The 18,876-nt window shown below is 41.0% G+C and overlaps 2 protein-coding genes across 5 annotated transcripts; one reads left to right on the top strand and one right to left on the bottom strand.

The window, feature by feature from the left end:
• Positions 1 to 3,948: 3,948 nt before the first annotated feature.
• gmeb2 (glucocorticoid modulatory element binding protein 2) lies at positions 3,949 to 11,745 on the top strand. 4 transcript variants are annotated; one of them, XM_035740959.2, is made up of 10 exons: positions 3,949 to 4,579; positions 5,386 to 5,532; positions 5,949 to 6,022; positions 7,763 to 7,887; positions 8,159 to 8,262; positions 8,972 to 9,129; positions 9,232 to 9,306; positions 9,668 to 9,805; positions 10,048 to 10,170; positions 10,390 to 11,745. In XM_035740959.2, the coding sequence occupies exons 2-10, from the start codon at positions 5,405 to 5,407 to the stop codon at positions 10,989 to 10,991; spliced, it is 1,527 nt and encodes a 508-aa protein (XP_035596852.1). In that variant the 5' UTR covers positions 3,949 to 4,579; positions 5,386 to 5,404; the 3' UTR covers positions 10,992 to 11,745. The 4 variants fall into 4 exon arrangements, with proteins under 4 accessions (XP_035596852.1, XP_035596853.1, XP_035596851.1 ...); XM_035740960.2 differs by lacking the exon at positions 3,949 to 4,579 and adding an exon at positions 4,604 to 4,763; XM_035740958.2 differs by lacking the exon at positions 3,949 to 4,579 and adding an exon at positions 4,777 to 5,048.
• Positions 11,746 to 15,387: 3,642 nt separating this feature from the next.
• On the bottom strand, positions 15,388 to 17,602 carry pdyn (prodynorphin). The gene is made up of 3 exons (XM_035739674.2): positions 17,433 to 17,602; positions 16,811 to 16,945; positions 15,388 to 16,354 (listed from the first exon to the last, which is right to left on the bottom strand). The coding sequence occupies exons 2-3, from the start codon at positions 16,931 to 16,933 to the stop codon at positions 15,680 to 15,682; spliced, it is 798 nt and encodes a 265-aa protein (XP_035595567.1). The 5' UTR covers positions 16,934 to 16,945; positions 17,433 to 17,602; the 3' UTR covers positions 15,388 to 15,679.
• Positions 17,603 to 18,876: the final 1,274 nt, after the last annotated feature.

The raw sequence follows: 18,876 nt of genomic DNA, 5'->3' as shown, positions 1-18,876 counted from the left end.
TTGCCCCCAACACACTCATCCAACATATAACCAGTTATCTAAATGTTTCTCTTTAAACAAGTGGATTATTTATCTTAAGGCTTTCCTACTTGTATATGTAAATATATATATAGATCTACCTTCACTGGAATATATCTACAACTTTTTTTAAATGTATGTTTTTGTGAATTTACAGGGGAGGGAAGTTACCCTAGGGAGCTAGTTTCCCCCTATTACCCTATTCTATCCACATGACACGCTAGTAGAATAACTGTAATGCGGCTGAAAGTCTATTATAGCCACACACACAAAAAAAGAAGCTAGGTTTCCATCCAATATTGCGTTATATAGCAAGTGTCCACACTCTTGTGTGTCCCCACTCTGGTACCGGCAAGTGCGCTCTAGACAACAGCGTTATCTGTGCACTGTTGGACAACCGCTAGAGCACACATAGCCTATAGTCTATAATGAGATTATAATATGCATGTTTATGCATATTATAATGCATAAACATTATAATCTGTCCCTGACATTTTTCAAACGGCAATCAAGCATTGATTACCATGTCACCAGAATAAGACCCTAGATATTTAATGGAAAGGAGCACCAAGCTCATCCCCTTGCACTTTCACCACCCTGTGGGAAAGGAGAATCAAGCTCATCCCCTTGCACTTTCACCACCCTGTGGGAAAGGAGAATCAAGCTCATCCCCTTGTACTCCCACCCAGATTTATTCAATCTGCACTTTAATAAACTGCATGCTTTCCCGGCGAGTTTTAGTGGGAGGACCACACAAAATGTCATCGCGTGACTTTACTTCTATATGATGGTTATTATATCAATATTTGAGCATAAGCATTTCTCTTAGAATTCATTTACTGGCACAAAAAAAATATAATTTTGTCTAGCATATTTTGTTTAATCAACATTTGGAAAGTTCCGTTTCTATCAGGCCTGTAAGGACATGTTTTATCCGACATGTACTTTCCTCACATAAAACGTTTGGATGTAAACCTAGAGACCTTCTGTCACCCCCAGATGAATAGGAGAAACCTATTTATAGTTATAATTTGTGGTTAGTTATCAATATCTTTGCTGTCACATTCTCAACGTTTAGTCTTTGTTTTCAATTTGGTGCTAAATTTGGCATAAACATGCAGTCAGGCATGCCACAATACATGCCATAATGGTGGGAGGAAAAACAGATCAAATCAAATTTTATTTGTCACATGCTTCTTAATAAGGATCGGACTATTTCTTTCAATTTTCATGTCCAATTACATAACCAAATCTAACTGCCTGTAGCTCAGGACCTGAAGCAAGGATATGCATATTATTGATATCATTTGAAAGGAAACTATTTGAAGTTTGTGGAAATGTGAAATTAATGTCGGATAATATGACACATTAGATCTGGTAAATGATAATACAAACCAAAAAACATGTGTTTTCTTTCTTTCCAGAGACAGCAGGGGTTCAAACTGTAGAACCAAGTTCATACATTTGAAATTAGATTTTATCAAACAAAACTACTCTATATTTTATCTCTGGGGCCATCAGGATGACAAATCAGAGAAAGATTGCTGAATGTAAGTACTTTATTTACCTTTAGAGGTGAATGTATCAAACCAGTTGCTGTGATGTGTTTTGTTGCTGTGCACTCTCCTCAAACAATAGCATGGTATTTTTTCACTGATTAACACAAATTTAAGCTTTATCTTCATATAAGACATGTCTACGTCCTGGAAAGTTGGCTGTTACTTACGTCATTCTAGTCACATTAGCGCACGTTAGCAACAACTGTCCCGGTTTAGGGACACCGATCCCATAGAGGAATAACAACAGGAATTGACTAACAGTAAAATGCTTACTTACGGGTCCTTTTCCAACAATGCAGAATTAAAGATAGATATAGCCCTACCTAAAATATAAATAGTGACACAAGGAATAAATACACACGGAATAACAATTCCATGATGATTTCATGGGATCCATCATTTCCTTAGAGAACTATGTAGCCTATTCATAATGATACATTGTCCATGTTCCTTTCACATGCAGTGCATTCGGAAAGTAGTCAGACCCCTTGATTATTTGATCTTACAGCCTAATTCTAAAATGTATTAAATAGTTTTTTCCCCATAATCAATCTACACACACCCCATAATGACAAGGCAAAAACAGATTTTTTAACATTTTTGGTAATTTATTATAAAAGTGAAATATCACAAGTTTTCAGACCCTTTACTCTGTACTTTGTTGAAGCACCTCTGCCAGCAATTACAGCCTTGAGTCTTCTTGGGTATGACACTACAAGCTTGGATCACCTGTATTTTGGGAGTTTCTCCCATTCTTCTCTGCAGATCCAATCAAACTCCGTCAGGATGGATATGGAGCGTCGCTGCACAGCTATTTTCAGGTCTCTCCAGAGATGTTTGATCGGGTTCAAGTCCGGGCCCCTCAAGGACATTCAGAGACTTGTCCCAAAGCCACATCTTCATTGTCTTGGCTGTCTGCTTAGGGTTGTTGTCCTGTTGGATGGTGAATCTTTGCCCCAGTCTGAGGTCCTGAGTGCTCTGAAGAAGGCTTTCATCAAGGATCTCTCTGTGCTTTGCTCCGTTCATCTTTTGCTCGATCCTGACTAGTCTACCAGTCCCTGCCGCTGAAAAACATCCCCACAGCATGATGCTGCCACCACCATGCTTCACCGTAGGGATGGTGCCAGGTTTCCTCCAGACGTGACGCTTGGCATTCAGGCCAAAGAGTTCCATCTTGGTTTCAACAGACCAGAGAATCTTGTTTCTCATGGTCTGAGAGTCCTTTAGGTGTCTGTTGGCAAACTCCAAGTGGGCTGTCATGTGCCTTTTACCGAGAAGTGGTTTCCGTCTAGCCACTCTACCATAAAGGCCTGATTGGTGGAGTGCTGCAGAGATGGTTGTCCTTCTGGAAGGTTCTCCCATCTCCACAGAGGAACTCTGTCAGAGTGACCATCGGGTTCTTGGTCACCTCCCTGACCAAGACCCTTCCCCCGATTGCTCAGTTTGGCCGGGCGTCCAGCTCTAGGGAGAGTCTTGGTGGTTTCAAGCTTCTTCCATTTAAGAACGACGGAGGCCACTGTGTTCTTGCAGACCTTCAATGCTGCAGAATTGTTTTGGTAGGTACCCTTCCCCAGATCTGTGCCTTGACACAATCCTGTCTCGGAGCTCTACGGACAATTCCTTCAACCTCATGGCTTGGTTTTTACTCTGAAATGCACTGTCAACTGTGGGACCTTATATAGAAAGGTGCGTGCCTGTCTATATTTCTAAAACACTTTTTTTGCATTGTCATTATGGGGGTATTGTGTGTAGATTGATGAGGGAAAAAAAGTGATTTAATACATTTTAGAATACGGCTGTAACCAGTGGTGGAAAAAGCACCCAAATGTCATACTTGAGTAAAAGTAAAGATACCTTAATAGAAAATTACTCAGGTAAAAGTGTAAGTCATCCAGTAAAATACTACTTGTGTAAAAGTTTAAAAGTTTTTGGTTTTAAATATACTTCAGTATCAAAAGTACAAGTATAAATAATTTAAAATAGCCTATATTAAGCAAACCAGACAGCACAATGTTCTTGTTTTTATTTAGTATAGCCAGGGGCACACTCCAACACTGAGACATAATTTACAAACTAAGCATTTGTGTTTAGTGAATCCACCAGATTAGAGGCGACCAGGGATGTTCTCTTGATAAATGCATGAATTTAACAATTTCCTGTCCTGCTAGCAATTCAAAATACAATCAGTAATTTTGGGTGTCAGGGAAAATGTATGGAGTAAAAGGTACATTATTTTCTTTAGGAATATAGTGAAGTAAAAGTTGTCAAATATAAATAGTGAAGTAAAGATATCCCAAAAAACGAATTAAGTAGTACTTTTAGCATTTTTAATGAAACACTTTACACCACTGACTGTAACATAACAAAATGTGAAAAAAGTCAAGGGGTCTGAATACTTTCCGAATGCACTGTAAGCCAACAATACAGAGGAGTAATGTGTCTACACATTATGCATTGTATTTTATGGACTAGGTTACTCGACAGGCCAGCAGCACCCATAAACCAATTAGGCCAATAGCTCAATAATCTGTAACCAGGAACAATCATGATTGACTATTGTCCTAACTGACCCATCTGTCCATCTTTGTCAGATAGTTATTGATATTGTCAAAGATGGAGATAAACATGAAAGTGGTAACTAAACACACGGTGTTTGTTATGAATTAATTACTTAAATACGGGCATTTTCTTGAATGGTATTTTACAGACCAGTTAATATTCAATACTGGCAAATACAAACATATTTGCTTAATTTATTGTGTTTATTGTGATATTATAATGTAATACATATGAAATGTCAATATCGAATTAATTATATTACTCCAAATCGATAGCCAAATTCTCTATCACGACTATGGAACTCTGCGATAGCACCATCCGTGACTGCGCAAAACCGACGCCCGTAAACATCTCGTTAGGTCAACGTTAGCGAAAGCAGCTAACTAGCCTTACTCTTGAGCACTGCAACAGTAGCAGCCATTTCTGAAATCTGAAAACAAAAGGTAAGGCGAGAATCTATTCAAAAAGTGTCACGTTCGCTAGCTACTATAAAAACAGACAGATAGGTGCCTCTGTGACTAGTTAACAAGCAACCCACTGCTCCTCACTATGCAAGCTAGCTAGTAGCAGACCGTAAACACTGGATGCTTCAATATGTCCGTCGTCGTAACGTGCGTGCCGTGCTCGGTAAAGATTACGTTATTTTATCACCACGACGTAGCGTTCGCTGTCTGTACGTGAACTGCCAAGCAAAAACGTAGCTACAGCCTGTGAAATTGAATTTCTAATGTATGGTTTATCTAACGTTGTAAAATATCCAGCTGAATACGTCTCCCTATCTGTATCGGCATGCCCTGTTTGGGCCTAGTTTGCTTGCTAAACACTTAGCTAGCTAGCTACTTAGCAAACTTCTTACGCCATAAATATTGCTATTGCTAGCTACAGCACAGAACAAGCTGCAATGAGAACTGTGTAGGTAACAACTAACTCGCTCAATAATAGCATTGATGTGATATTGATTAGTTAGCCAGGCCCTCTCCACAACATGTATCACTAACTGCGCTTGTTTAGCTACGTAGCCAATTGAAACGGGCCTATTAAAGCCAAGCTTATGATCCCTACCGCCATAATCACCCCTGTAAGGCCAGTTGGTGGTAGCCACAATGAAGTGCCCAATAGCTTCTGTTAATTGCCAATAGCCCACCTCATCTCATGCAAGCTAAACCAGCCTTGAAGACATTGAAGGGAGATGTGCTCTTGAATTACAAATGTTATCATTAGCACACAACTGTGTCTTCGTATCACTTAGTGAGACCTCAACCTCCCTCATGGCATCATCTGAGGTCAATGTTCATGTGGAGGAGGTGGTAGTCGTGACAACGCCGGATGGAGCAGGGGAGGGCTCAGCTGCCGAAGTGAAGACTGTGCTGGTGGCTACAGAGCTGACCCAACCGGGGTGAGTGGTGGACACACTAGAGCTATGTATGAGGATCAGTGAATTCCCATGACCGCTTCTCCAGCCCAGCCAGGGAAGTGTTAGAGCCTGATACACAATGAATTAGTTCATTGTGTGTTTACCATACACACACCTCAGTCATTTGAGTCAGTGATACCTTATGTTACATAACACTATTTAGTGATGAGTTCTTCCTAGTCAGGTTACATATATTCAAAAGGTCAACCCTACTAGTGGTAGTAGGTTTGTAATAAAGTGTACCACTACCAAAGACGGTTATAGACTAGTCTTTGGTAGTGGTACGCTTGATTGTACTCTCTCATCTGGGGTGCTGCATATTGTTGTTGGTTTAGCACTCACTGAAGTTTGTCTATGGTTTGTAGACTCATTGGAGTTTCTCTATCTATGCCATTCAGGGAGGAACTTGCAGATGGAAGCATTGAGTCTGAAACCGATGCCACCACCACTTTGACAAAGGAGGCAATCTTAGGTAAAAAAAAAAATGAAAGTCTGACTTTTTCCACATTCTGTTACGTTACAGCCTTATTCTAAAATGTATTAGATCATTTTTTTTCTCTCATTAATCTACACAATACCTCATAATGACAAAGCAAAAACAGGTTTTTAGACATTTTTGAAAATGTATAATAAAAAAACTGAAATACCAAATTTACATAAATATTCAGACCCTTTACTCTGAAGCACCTTTGGAAGCAATTACAGACTCAAGTCTTCTTGGGTATGACCCTACAAGCTTGTCACACCTGTATTTGGGGAGTTTCTCCCATTTCTTCTTTACAGATACTCTCAAGCTCTGTCAGGTTGGATGGGGAGTGTCACTGCACAGCTATTTTCAGGTCTCTCCAGAGATGTTCGATCGGGTTCAAATCCGCGCTCTGGCTGGGCCACTCAAGGACATTCAGAGACTTGTCCCAAAGCCACTCCGCGTTGTCTTGGCTGTGTGCTTAGGCTCGTTGGCCTGTTGGAAGGTTAACCATTGCGCCAGTCTGAGGTCCTGAGTGCTCTGGAGCAGTTTTTCATCAAAGATCTCTGTACGTTGCTCCCTTCATCTTTCCCTCGATCATGACTAGTCTGCCTGTCTCTGCCGCTGAAAAACATCCCCACAGCATGATGCTGCCACCACCATGCTTCACCGTAGGGATGGTGCCAGGTTTCCTCCAGACGTGACGCTTGGCATTCAGGCCAAAGAGTTCAATCTTGGTTTCAACAGACCAGAGAATCTTGTTTCTCCTTTAAGAGCCTTTTGAAAAACTCCAAGTTGGTTGTCATTTGCCTTTTACTGAGTAGTGGCTTCCATCTGGCCACGCTACCATAAAGGCCTGATTGGTTGAGTGCTGCAGAGATGGTTGTCGTTCTGGAAGATTATCCAATTTCCACAGAGGAACTCTGGAGCTCTGTTAGAGTGACAATCAGGAAACTCTTGAGTGTGAAAAAACAGCATCGTTCCATTTCTTGACACAAACCGTTGCGCCTACCATACCCTGTTCAAAGCACTTAAATCCCTCAATCCCTTTTGTAGGTACCAGGTGCACCGGTTTGTGTCAAGGACTGCAATGCTGCTGGGTTTTTCATGCTCAACAGTTTACTGTGTGTATCAAGAATGGTCGACCACCCAACATGACACAACTGTGGGTAGCAGTGGAGTCAACATGGGCCAGCAGCCCTGTGGAAAGCTTCAATGACTTTGTAGAGTTTTTCTAGAATTATTCTTTATCAGGCATTAGACTGTAAGCCTAAGCTTTAAGTCCTAACTGTAGTCACTCCAAATACACACCAAATGCTTTTGGGAAGTTAACGTCGATCCACTGAGGCAAAAAGGATAATGTCGGAGTATAGTTCAATAAGACAAAATTATGCACAAGGTGTCATTGTTAGAATTATTATGTTTCAGAAAAACATTAGGCTACTGTTAAATACACCTACATCTTCAACAAAATAAGTGAAGAAATGTTGAAGTAAAACTTAATTGTTCAATAAATGTTCAAGAGAGAAAAAAATGGGAACTGTACAGTGCATTTTTTAAATTCAGGTAAGGGTCGGGTGCAGGTCTCAGATTTTAAATTTATCACATTTGGGATGTTGTGGACGGGTTATTAGCAATTGCTGGTGGGTGCGTGTGAACAAACAGCTGACCCGCACATCCGTACTGTATTTGTGTTTTGAAACAATCAAATAAAAGGACTGAAGTGTTATGTGTCTACCTTCTCAGTGAAGCTGTCAGGTGAGATGGATGTGGAGGCTGACGTGGTCTACCCGGTCACCTGTGGGGACGTGAAGGCCACTCTGGTCTGGAAGAAATTTGTTTGTCCAGGCATCAACATCAAATGTGTCCAAGTAAGTCTGATTAACTCTAGCAATTTTTAAAAACTTAACTCAGTCCTATTGGATCATGATTTTGAGGTTACTTATTCCTTTGATATGCACACCAAGGAAGGAACCTGTGGAGGTACTGATTCCTGTTCATTTGGGACAAAACGGAGGACACTACCTGAACTTATCCAATAAGAAATGTTCGTTTTAATTTTTTTTAGTGCACACCGTTTTGCTACGATGTGCACTATTGAAAACAACTCTGATGACATCTGTCTGTTTATCTGTGTTCCAGTTCAATGAGCATCTCATCAGTCCCAAGGAGTTTGTCTATATGGCTGGGAAATCTACACTGAAAGACTGGAAGAGAGCCATCCGAGTGAACGGCACAATGATCAGGTCTGTGGCTTTGAAAGGATGCATATTTGGGTTTGCACAATACATTTATAATGTGAATCACATGGCCCTCCATGCAAGTAATTTAGAATTCTTGTAGTTCCCACTGCTAAGCAAAGTGGAAATGTAGATCAAAAAGTTTAAGCATTCAAAGTACTCATGCCCAAGTTATCCAAAACATGATCCTTTGCGCATGTAATCATTGTGCAATTCTCAAATGTGCCACAAGATGGCACTATGACATAACATGATATCAGGTGATTTTTAGGGCACGAGTTCAGTATGGCTGGCCTGGGTAGTGTTCATTGGGCATCAAACTGAAGAAAAACATTTAAATTGGACTAAAACGAGGAGGGGCTTCCTGGACTTATCCAATATGAAATGAAAACCTTTTAAAACATTTAACGTTGTGTGCCCTAATGCAGGGGTTTCAAAAATCTTTCCTGGGCCCCTCCCTGGCTGCACATTTTGGTTTTAGTCCTAGCACTTCACAGCTGATTGAATAACCAACTCATCATCAAGTTTTATTTGATTTTTTATCAGCGTTGTAGTGTTGGGGCAAAAAACAAAACGTGTACCCGAGGGGTGCCTCATGACCGACTTTGGAAAACTCTTCCCTAATGAACATGACACTGCACTTTGTTGGAGAAAAAATAGTTTCTCTGATGCTGTCTTGCAGCTAAATAATGGTGTATAATACAATTCCCCATAGGAAAATAATGGACTCTGGCGAGCTGGATTTCTACCAGCACTCCAAAGTGTGCTCCAACACATGCCGCAGTACCAAGATTGACCTAGTGGGGACCAGAGTGTCACTCAGAAGCCAGCAGTCCACCGACTACGTCCCCGTCACCCCCTCCTCAGCCGACAGTAAGCACACACACACGCCTCGATTCCCTCAAACCCTCTTATGTGTGGCATTTTTTGTCTAAAATTGTAAGTTATTCAAAGCTTACGATTTTGTTGTTCTAGTGAACGGATCACAGGCCACGTTTCCAACAGAAGTATCATCAGACGAGACCACAGAATGGGTCACGGCCATAGGAGGTGAGTTTGAACTCTGAGTTATCATTTTAAATGTCAAAAGTTTTTAGCTTGCCTTCTTCTTCCAACTTACCACTATGCTTAGAAATTAGGCTAGGTGACCGCTCAAAGTTCAATAATCAGACAAGCAATCAGGTAATGGACCAACTATTTGTCTAATCACCTGAGACGGTGCTAAAGCACTTAGATCCATTGACTGTTATAATTGTGACCATGTTGTACACTGACTCTCTATATACTGGCAATTCACAAGTCTAGCAATCTGGTTTAAACAGTGCTTTATCCAACTCTTTGAATATCTATTTGAGACTATATAGTTGATTGTATAGAAGCAACTCCATGGTGTGTGTTTGCATTTTTCCAGAGGACTCTGTGACGTTCTGGAGGGGTCTGAAGGAGGCAGGGCTGCTGGAGGAGGTGGTGGAGGACTTCCAGAAGGAGATCCAGGAGGTGCTAAAGGGCATGCAGGAGCGCATCACCGAGCCTCCCCTGCAAGTTAATGGTCAGTTTCATATTGTTGGATGATCATAAGGGATATTTCACTCAAATATTTTTATAAAATGTATTCATTACGGTATTTCACTATGTAATATTGCTATACTAGCTTGTATGTTTCCCCCATTTATTGAACATAGTCATGGGGGAGCTGATGCTAATGGGAGTGGGAGCTGATCCTAATGCCATTCTAACTTCAATCCTGTCTTTTCATCTCCCTACTCTCTGTGTTGGACCTTGACTTCTCAGACGCTGTGCTGCTGAACAACATAGTGCAGAACTTTGGCATGCTCGACCTGGTTAAAAAGGTGCTGGCCAGTCACAAGAGCCAGATGGACCGATATAGGGAGCAGTATTCACGCAGTCTTGTCGGTGAGTTAAATGCTCACAATAACATTCTTCATGATTGTGTCTTTGAGTCCTTGTTTTGTGTTTTTAAAGGGTTTTTTCGAGACAGTCTTTACATTATTTTTTGTAGACATCATTATTTTTGTTGCAACTGGCTTAGAAGCAGCTCCTTGAGCAAATAATGGGAAATGTTACTGTTTGGCCTAGGTGTGTATTAAGTTTGACCGCCTTCTCTTGCCGTAGCTCTGGAGCAGCAGTGTGACGAGCACAGGAAACGTGCCAAGGAGCTGAAAAGCAAATCCCAACACCTCAACAATGTCCTCATGAACCTGACTCCCGTGGCCACGCCACCCACGCCGAAACGCCCCCGCCTCACCCGCGCCGTCTCAGGCCCCGCCGTTATGTCCAGCGCCCCCACCCAGATCACTCTGCCCCTCACCCAGCTCACGGGCCTGCCTGCTGGGTGCAAAGTTCTCTCGATGGGTGGCGCGGTTGGTGCCGGCCAGCAGACCTACACGGTGCTGACATCCCCCGTGGGCGAGTTGGGCCCAGATGCCTCCAATCTGACGGTACTCTCTTCAGCCGCCGCCGTTCAGGAGGGCGCCGCCGCCACCACGGCCTTCATCAAGATGGTCAGCCCGGGCTACCAGCTAATCACGCTGCCTGCCGCGCTGGGAACCCAGCTACAGGGCTTTGCAGGGGGCACGCTCCAGGGCACCCCCACCATGGTGGCAATGCCCATGGGTAACAACGCGCTGCAGGGTATGGCAGCAGTAACGGCATTGGATACACAGGTGGACGTTCAGGTGCAGGAAGCCAAGGAGACGGTGGAGGTGGAGAGTTAGAGAGATGTACTACTCCTATATTATTACACACACACAGCAGGAACTGAGGCCCCGTTTGTCCTCACTGGTTTAAGTGCTGGAACCAGTGTAGGTCTAGTGGTGGTGAACTATGAAGCACCCATCTCAGTAAAACTTTATAAAGATGACTTAAAACATTTCTAACAACGTATACATGCACTGCCCGTTTTAGTCGTAAGAACCAGCACGTGTGTGTATGTTTTTTCCCAACATGCAAGTAGATGCCATCCCTGCTCAAAAGTCATGATCTTAGCTCTTCTCAGGTGTCAATTTTCACAGGGGTGTACGTGCCATGTTCACATTATTTCTTTACATTATGCTAAAAATGTAGATTCTACAAATGCTCATCTTTCAATGTCAGAATTATTTTTCATTTCAGCGATGAATTAACTGTATATATCTTTATGTTGAATATTACAATATTAATTATGTTGGGTTCTGAAAATGAGATACAAGACTTTGCTCACACACAGTATCAGCGCATGTGCGCGGGTTCGCCTCAGGCTGTTAGAGCGTAGCAGCCAGGGAACCAAAACAGAGGAGAAGTTGAGCCTCGTGCTTCAACGCTCTTAGTGGTTGCGGAAATTGACCCACAATGCTGTTTACTTAATGCATCTATGTCATATCGCTGAGTCTACTTTTTAAAGCTTTGAACAAATTGAAAGTGAACAAACTGGTTGTTTTGTTGGACTTGTAAGAGTGTACACTTTGTAAATAAATTTGCTAAATTCTTCAATCTTTGTCATTTGTTAGGGCTATGAGTTTTTGTCGATTAGAACAGTTCAATGTTAGTCGTGTTTCCACTGTAGTGTGCTCTGAAATGACTGAAGTTTACAGTGCATTCGGAAAGTATTCAGACCTCTTTCCCTTATTTCACATTTTGTGACGTTACAGCCTTATTCCAAAATGGATTCAATCGTTTTTTTTTACTCAATCTACACACAATACCCAATAATGACAAAGAATAACAGGTTTAGTAATATTTGCTAATTTATTCCAAATAAAAAAACTGAACTCAACATCAGCATCAGTATTCAGACCCTTTACTTTGTTGAAGCAACTTTGGCAGTGATCCTACAATGTGATATTCTGGATTTGTTTTCTCTCATTTTGTCTGTCATAGTTGAAGTGCACCTATGATGAAAATTACAGGCCTCTCATCTTTTTAAGTGGGAAAACTTGCACAATTGTTGGCTGACTAAATAGTATTTTGCCCCACTGTAGATGTTTTTTGCATTGGATATATTTACCATATCATATGGAACAAACATAAACCTTTTACCTTATCATAAGTAGACATAATTGCAAATGATTAAATCCTTCCAATAGAAAAAAAACTATTTAGTTACAAATTGAACTTTAATTAAATGAGTTGACTCTTCACATGGGATGATTTCACTGAACAACAAAAGAAAGGGAATATTGAATGATCCCCAATGATCCATCGCATCTCCCAAAAACGTTTTCAACATACATAAACATAAACATTCAACATAAACCGTTAATTCATTCTGTTGTGGCGATTCAGAAGATTACTCGACAAAGTCATATGGGAGTTTCATGTAAATATAGTGCTTTTTTCTTCCTGCTTTTTATTTGTAAAAGTAGTTTAACATGAAGATTGGTGCAGTTTTATTTTTGGCTTATTGGGTTGAAATGAAATGATACCAGATTACTTTAGAAAAAAATTGGCATTTGACTGATCAGATCAAATGGTGATATAAAGAGCATTGTGTTGAACACAATGTTAAACAGTGAGAATCGCAGAATGGTGAATTTACTAAATTACAGAGTTTGACTGTGTGATATTAGGTTGCTTCTTGTGTAAATATTTTCCTTCTGGATTTTAATGATTTGTATGTAAAATGATAGTCTAGAAAACAAAGCTTTGGTTGTCTTCCTCTCAGGCTTCCATGTCTTCTCCCTGGACCTCCTCAATGTCCACCTCTTGAACATCAGACTCAGAGTCCTCATCTTCACTGTCACTTTCCAACCTTGTTGAGGATGGCTCATTGTCAGGCTCAAAAAGCCTCAAATTTGCCCCGATGGCCACCAATTATTCCACCCTTGTATTGCTCAGCCTGTTGCGTGCTTTGGTGTGTGTGTGTTCACAAACAAGGACCAGTTGCACTCTGAGGCGGCTGATGTTGGTGGGATTTGGAGGATGATGGAGGCAACAGGGGAAAGAGCCTCAGATCCACAAAGTCCCTTCCACCAGGTGGCTGATGAGATATGTTGGCACGACTGCCATATTGCATCTCCATCCCAAAGCCCTTGCTTGGAAGTGTACTTCACCAGACTCTCAAGAACCTTGCCCTCATCCAGGCCAAGATGGTGAGACACGGTAGTGATGACACCATAGGCCTTGTTGATCTCTGCACCAGACAGGATGCTCTTGCCAGCATACGTGGGGTCCAACATGTACAGTGCGGTGTGTATGAGCTTCGGGCAGAAGTCTTCACGCTTTTTTATGTATTTCAGAACTGCAGAACTGTTTCCTCTGCTTGGAGCAACAGTGAAGTGGGCAGGGCAGTATGGATTTCTTCTCTTACATCTGCAAGCAGAGTCGAAACATCAGACAGGATGGCATTGTCTCCCTCAATCCGTGCAATGGCTACTGCTTTAGGTTTCAGGAATTTCAGGCTGCTTTAGGAGGATAATATTGATGGGGCTGTCCATATCAGCAGACTGTGATATGGCCATTTCTTGGAGAGACTCCTTCCCCTCCAGGAGACGGTTAAACATGATGACAACACCACCCCAACGGGTGTTGCTGGGCAGCTTCAATGTGGTGTTCTTATTCTTCTCACTTTGCTTGGTGTGGTAGATTGCTGCTATAACTTGATGACCCTTCACATACCTAACCATGTCATTGGCTCTCTTGTAGAGTGTATCCATTGTTTTCAGTGCTGTGATGTGCTTGAAGAGTACAAAGTTGTCATCAAGGTAAAGGGTGGCTACTTTGAAGAATCTATTTGTTTAACCCTTTTTTGGTTACTACATGATTCCATGTGTTATTTCATAGTTGTAATGTCTTCACCACTATTCTACAATGTAGAAAATAGTACAAATAAAGAAAAACCCTTGAATGAGTAGGCGTTTTCAAACTTTTGACTGATACTGTATTTTTCTTCTGACCAGAAACAGGGTTTAGAGCTGTTTTGTGCGAGAATTCATCACTTGTCTTCTCTAATTCACCAAATGATCATGCCCCACCCAGCTTGATTGGCAAGCATTCAAGCAAGCTAGTATACTAGACTCGTAAATGTTGCCGGGCTAGTCGTGCTGCAATGAAATAGGTAAGCTTGACGTTTTGATGTTGAAATATGGCGTGTTTTAGCACAGTCAATATTATTTATTTTTTAACTTCGTTACCTGCTTGGAAGTCTGTTATATTATTTCATCGGTATGTTACAATAGCCTGCCTATACGTTTTCTAAACAAGTTTTCAGACGTGTCGCTATTCCACTAGCGCCTTACCTTGATATCAGAATTTACCGATAGGGGGCACTAAAGTCTTAACTTTGTTTCTCCGTATATTCATGTTTGGCCAGCGACTGCCGGCAGGTGCGTTGGCTTTGGGTGCACTACGGCATATGAAGTCAGATGACATCAAACCTGGATAACAGTTGTTGGACTCAATACTGACCGCTCAACAGTGAGTTTGATATGTCCTTGTATCCATGTCATTGATTTAAATTGATGGGAATATTATGCTTCAACTTAAAATGTTTGATGGATTCTTAGAATAGCCATTGCAATCAGTGAACTTCAAAAGGCTACAACATTTTATTCAATGTTTTATTCAATGTAAATCATTCGAGCGGACTCCATTGCAGCATTGGCGCTCCCAATGCTCAACGTTCCGCGCTGTCCTCTTGGCAACGAAGGCCTACTCTTGGGCTACTCGTCCACAAGATGGTGCTAGTACACTTCCACTCATCCTCACGACTCAATTTAGGGTGATTGATTTGAATTAAGAAATGTATGTTCATGTTAAAAATGAGACCACAGATGTAAGGTCCATATCATCCTCTATGTACGCTATGCTGTAGGCCTAGTTTTTGCTGTTGTTATTCTTTATGTTTGTTGAAATATTACAGTTATCTCATTCGTTTTCTCTCCGAATGGTAACAGGTGGTGGCCAAGGATGTGTCTGCGTCTTTATGCGTTTGGTCACCTTTGGCGCTACAGGTGAATGGCAAGATGTCAATTTCAATTGAGTAGGTTGTATGGTAGCCTACGTACATAAATCAGGCGTGCGTGTGGGTGGCTGGATGGTTGTGTGCTTGCGTTCAATGAGTCATTTTGAAGTTTGATAATCAATTCGCCTAGACATTTTTTTTTCATTCAAGCGACACAAACAAGTTTTACTTACGACTTTGACAAATAAAGTATTTATTCAATGATTTATTAAACAAGCATCATATATTGTAATAAATAATATTTTACTAATAACACAGAAATTAATTGGTTCGTCACGGGTAAGTCCGTAACACAGAAAGCGTTTAAACATGACTGACACAAGCAGATAGGCCTATTGGCCTTTGCTTTACAGATATGAAATCTGCCGCAACAATGTGCAACCAGGTAAGCAGTAGGCTATAGGTAGCACACATACGGATAATCGTGAGAATTCAAGTGAATTAGCGAAAGAAGTTCGTTTTTTTCTATAGACCAAAGTCATCATATGTACTAGGCTCCTCATCTGAACGAACGGACAATTTGTAGTGGCGACGTAGAAAGCCACCGTACCTCTTCTGATTGTCCCACTTCAAGGTGTTCAAGTTGTTCAACTTTGGCCGAATCCTTCGCATGAAACCTCCATATCGCTTTTGTAACTCCTCTCGACTACCTTGCTCCCTGGAGTCACTTCTCTTTGACTTTGTCTTTGGACCAAATTTGCGTAAGAACCCTCCGTAACGTTTGACCTTGTTTATTGCTGCAGCTTCATCATCATTGAACATTCCCATCTCGTTTTCAGAATCAACATCTCCGCCCTGATAGTCCTCCGAAAACTCAGAGAGGTCTCTCTCTCCAAATTTTCTAAACAAGTCCTGGTATTTCTTAGGGAACGCGTATGCTCCTTTATAAACGCCATTTTCGCGCCACGGAGAGGTTAACAATTTGTTTTTGTTTTTGTCAATTCGTTTAATGAATCCACCGTAACGCTTGACCACGTTTGCAATTGAAGCGTCTTGGTCGTCCTCCCTCTCTGGCGTGGACCGCAGACCCGCATCTTCATCGCTGAACTCCGAGCCCACTGCGCGCGATTGTTGAGTCTTCCCGCATTTGTCTAACTCGGCAGTGGTCAGTAGAGTCCCCTCACATTCCAAGGTACAAGTCTGAAAGGAAAATGCAAAGAGCAGTGAGTAAAAATCGGCCAATTTACTAACCACATTATGAGAAGGCTAGAAAAGAAAAAGATTAGGCAGAACGAGAATAATATATTTACCTAGACTCAGTTCTATGTCTTTGTTTGTTTACTACAGAAAACATTGAATCTTTTGTCATTAATTTGTGCGCACAGGCTTCTGTAGAACACATTTGGGAAAAATGGCAAGTTTGTCTGGAGACAATTCTCACTCGCTTCCACAATCCACGCGTGCTCTCCATGGTGCTGAAATGGGCCACGAGCCTTTGCGCACCGCCACAACAAGCTCAACGCTCTACGATTTTTGATTAACAAAAATTACACCATCATAGATACATAAACACACATCAAAGTAAAACAACACTTTCTGTTTGTTTCCATTGGATAAAAGCAAAGTTATCTTGTCATGATGTAAAGCAAATCTTACCAGACTGTTGACTGGGATGTCTGTATTGAGGATTTGTTGCGCGCATTGCAGACAATGGGAAGAGCAGTCTGCTTGGGTCGAAGATGGCAAGCTAAGTATCAACACCAGGACATACCACTCCATTTTGCCAAATCCCTGAAATGAAGGAGAAAACGCGAAGAAAATGTCATATTCACTTGCCAGGGAAAATGTAACACTTGCCTATGAGATTTAGACTTATCACAGATTTGTATTTAAATATCCCTCGACAATAAGCATGTATTTATTTTGAACTTTGATTAGTCTTTGTTTCAATTCCATGTTAGTGGCACAACTTTTCTCTCTTTTGATTGATCAAGCACCATGCGTAATGGTGTGGCCACCACGCTATTCAATTAGTCTACGATGTTAACTGCCAACAGTTTACCAAATTGTTATAGGCTAGTATAATTCTTCACGGGAGCATTTCGATTAATAAACAGGACATTTGCAAGTCCATTACTGATGATAAAATACAGTAATTGCGAGTAACAGCTGCAATCCCACGACTAACAAATGTTATTATTTGTAAATATTATAACGCCAGTACAACACGGTAATAACCAGACTGACAAAAATAGAATAATAAATCAAATATAAATACCGCAGTAATGTTGGATAATTGTTTCAACCCAGGCGTGGAGAGGTGCAGGTGGAACTGGAACGCATATGATGCAAGTCAGTGTATGTTCTTCCCCAACAGTTATTTTTCTTTTGACTGGCTTGTCGTCTTTCTTTTTATTGACGGAATCTTCGTCGTGTCACTGAAGAACATCAGAATAGCTTCTATTAAGTGACCAATGGGAGATAAATATTGCGCAAATAAGCCCACTCGTGCCCGTCACCGCCTCTCTCCCTCCCCCTCTCTATTTTCTGACGCCCACTCAACATTCGCTTCAGAAACTTGGCAACTCAATAATCACACACGTTCTAGCACATTCATAGAGGTTATTGGGTTACAATAGGTAATTGCGAGGAGTTGCACTTTCAATAGGGTTCTTGAATGGTCATAACCGCATATGTTTTCTTTGTGTCAACTAGTGTAAACAGGAAGTCTTCAATATAGAGAAATCACAATGAGCTTTATTTCAAGATTACATCCTGGCAATTGGAGCTCATTGAAAGAGCAAGGATGCAGAATGGTCTCCCCTCACATTATTTATTTGAATCGGGGAGAAACCTTGGAGTTGTAACAAACATTCAGGAGCACAGCTGACCACTCCCGAAGACCATCAACTGAATTGGACTGTCATGTTTTGATATAGGCCTATCTTTTCATTATATATATATATTTTGTACCAATACCAGAATAAATATGACAAATTCAGTAGTAGGATTTCAAGAACACATTTAAAATAGTTTTTTGTTGTTGAAATATTTACATGATAAAATAAAATGCCCGAATATATATTTTGTAAAAAGTTAACGAACATGCTTGGTCTTACGTTGGCCTACGCATCTTGGCCCTAATAAAAATGCTTAAATACATGAATCCAAAACACATGTATTGAACAACAATAATAATAATTTCATTACATTTAATTCTAAATGTATAGTGTAAATCCAAGCAAGAAGTTAATGTGATAACTTCGATATCTGATGATCAAAGTAGGTCACAAGCAGAGAAGTAGCATATACTTAAAATTAGTGAAACATTCTGTCTTGTCAGAAAGGACTGCCAGAGAAGGATGCAAAGTGGGAATGAGTATCTGGCAGGTGTGAGTGAATGGAATCCCCAGTTATTCCTGAGAAATGATTTGTGAGAAATGTTATTTTGCACCGATTAACGCTGTTCCATATTGGCTTTTTAGTAGACAGAACCTTTGTATCTTCTGTGATTTTCGTGTATGACGTATGAGAATGAACTCTAAGCAGCTTTAACCCAAACATCATTTGAGTGTTTTTGCTTATGACACATCAAATGATACCCTTCTACAGAATGAACGTAACATAAATTGGAGCAATAATGTTGGATGAAGATAATGTGATGCGTCGTCCCATTTTTAATTAGCTCCAATCAAATTGGCAAAGCGTTCCCTAGGCAACCT

This window comes from Oncorhynchus keta, chromosome 28 (assembly GCF_023373465.1).
Source record: "Oncorhynchus keta strain PuntledgeMale-10-30-2019 chromosome 28, Oket_V2, whole genome shotgun sequence".
NCBI lineage: Eukaryota > Metazoa > Chordata > Actinopteri > Salmoniformes > Salmonidae > Oncorhynchus > Oncorhynchus keta.
The sequence above is the reverse complement of the archived record's forward strand: the minus strand, read 5'-3'. Positions and strand labels throughout refer to the sequence as shown.

What these genes read in the sequence shown, in the direction of transcription:
- pdyn (XM_035739674.2), bottom strand. Translation starts at nt 16,933, where the DNA reads ATGGAGTGGTATGTCCTGGTGTTGATACTTAGCTTGCCATCTTCGACC. An exon ending in ACATCCCAGTCAACAGTCTG is followed by an intron (nt 16,355 to 16,810) that starts GTAAGATTTGCT and finishes TTTTCCTTTCAG; the next exon opens with ACTTGTACCTTGGAATGTGA.
- gmeb2 (XM_035740957.2), top strand. Translation starts at nt 5,345, where the DNA reads ATGTTATCATTAGCACACAACTGTGTCTTCGTATCACTTAGTGAGACC. An exon ending in ACAGAGCTGACCCAACCGGG is followed by an intron (nt 5,533 to 5,948) that starts GTGAGTGGTGGA and finishes TATGCCATTCAG; the next exon opens with GGAGGAACTTGCAGATGGAA. An exon ending in GCCTCCCCTGCAAGTTAATG is followed by an intron (nt 9,806 to 10,047) that starts GTCAGTTTCATA and finishes TTGACTTCTCAG; the next exon opens with ACGCTGTGCTGCTGAACAAC.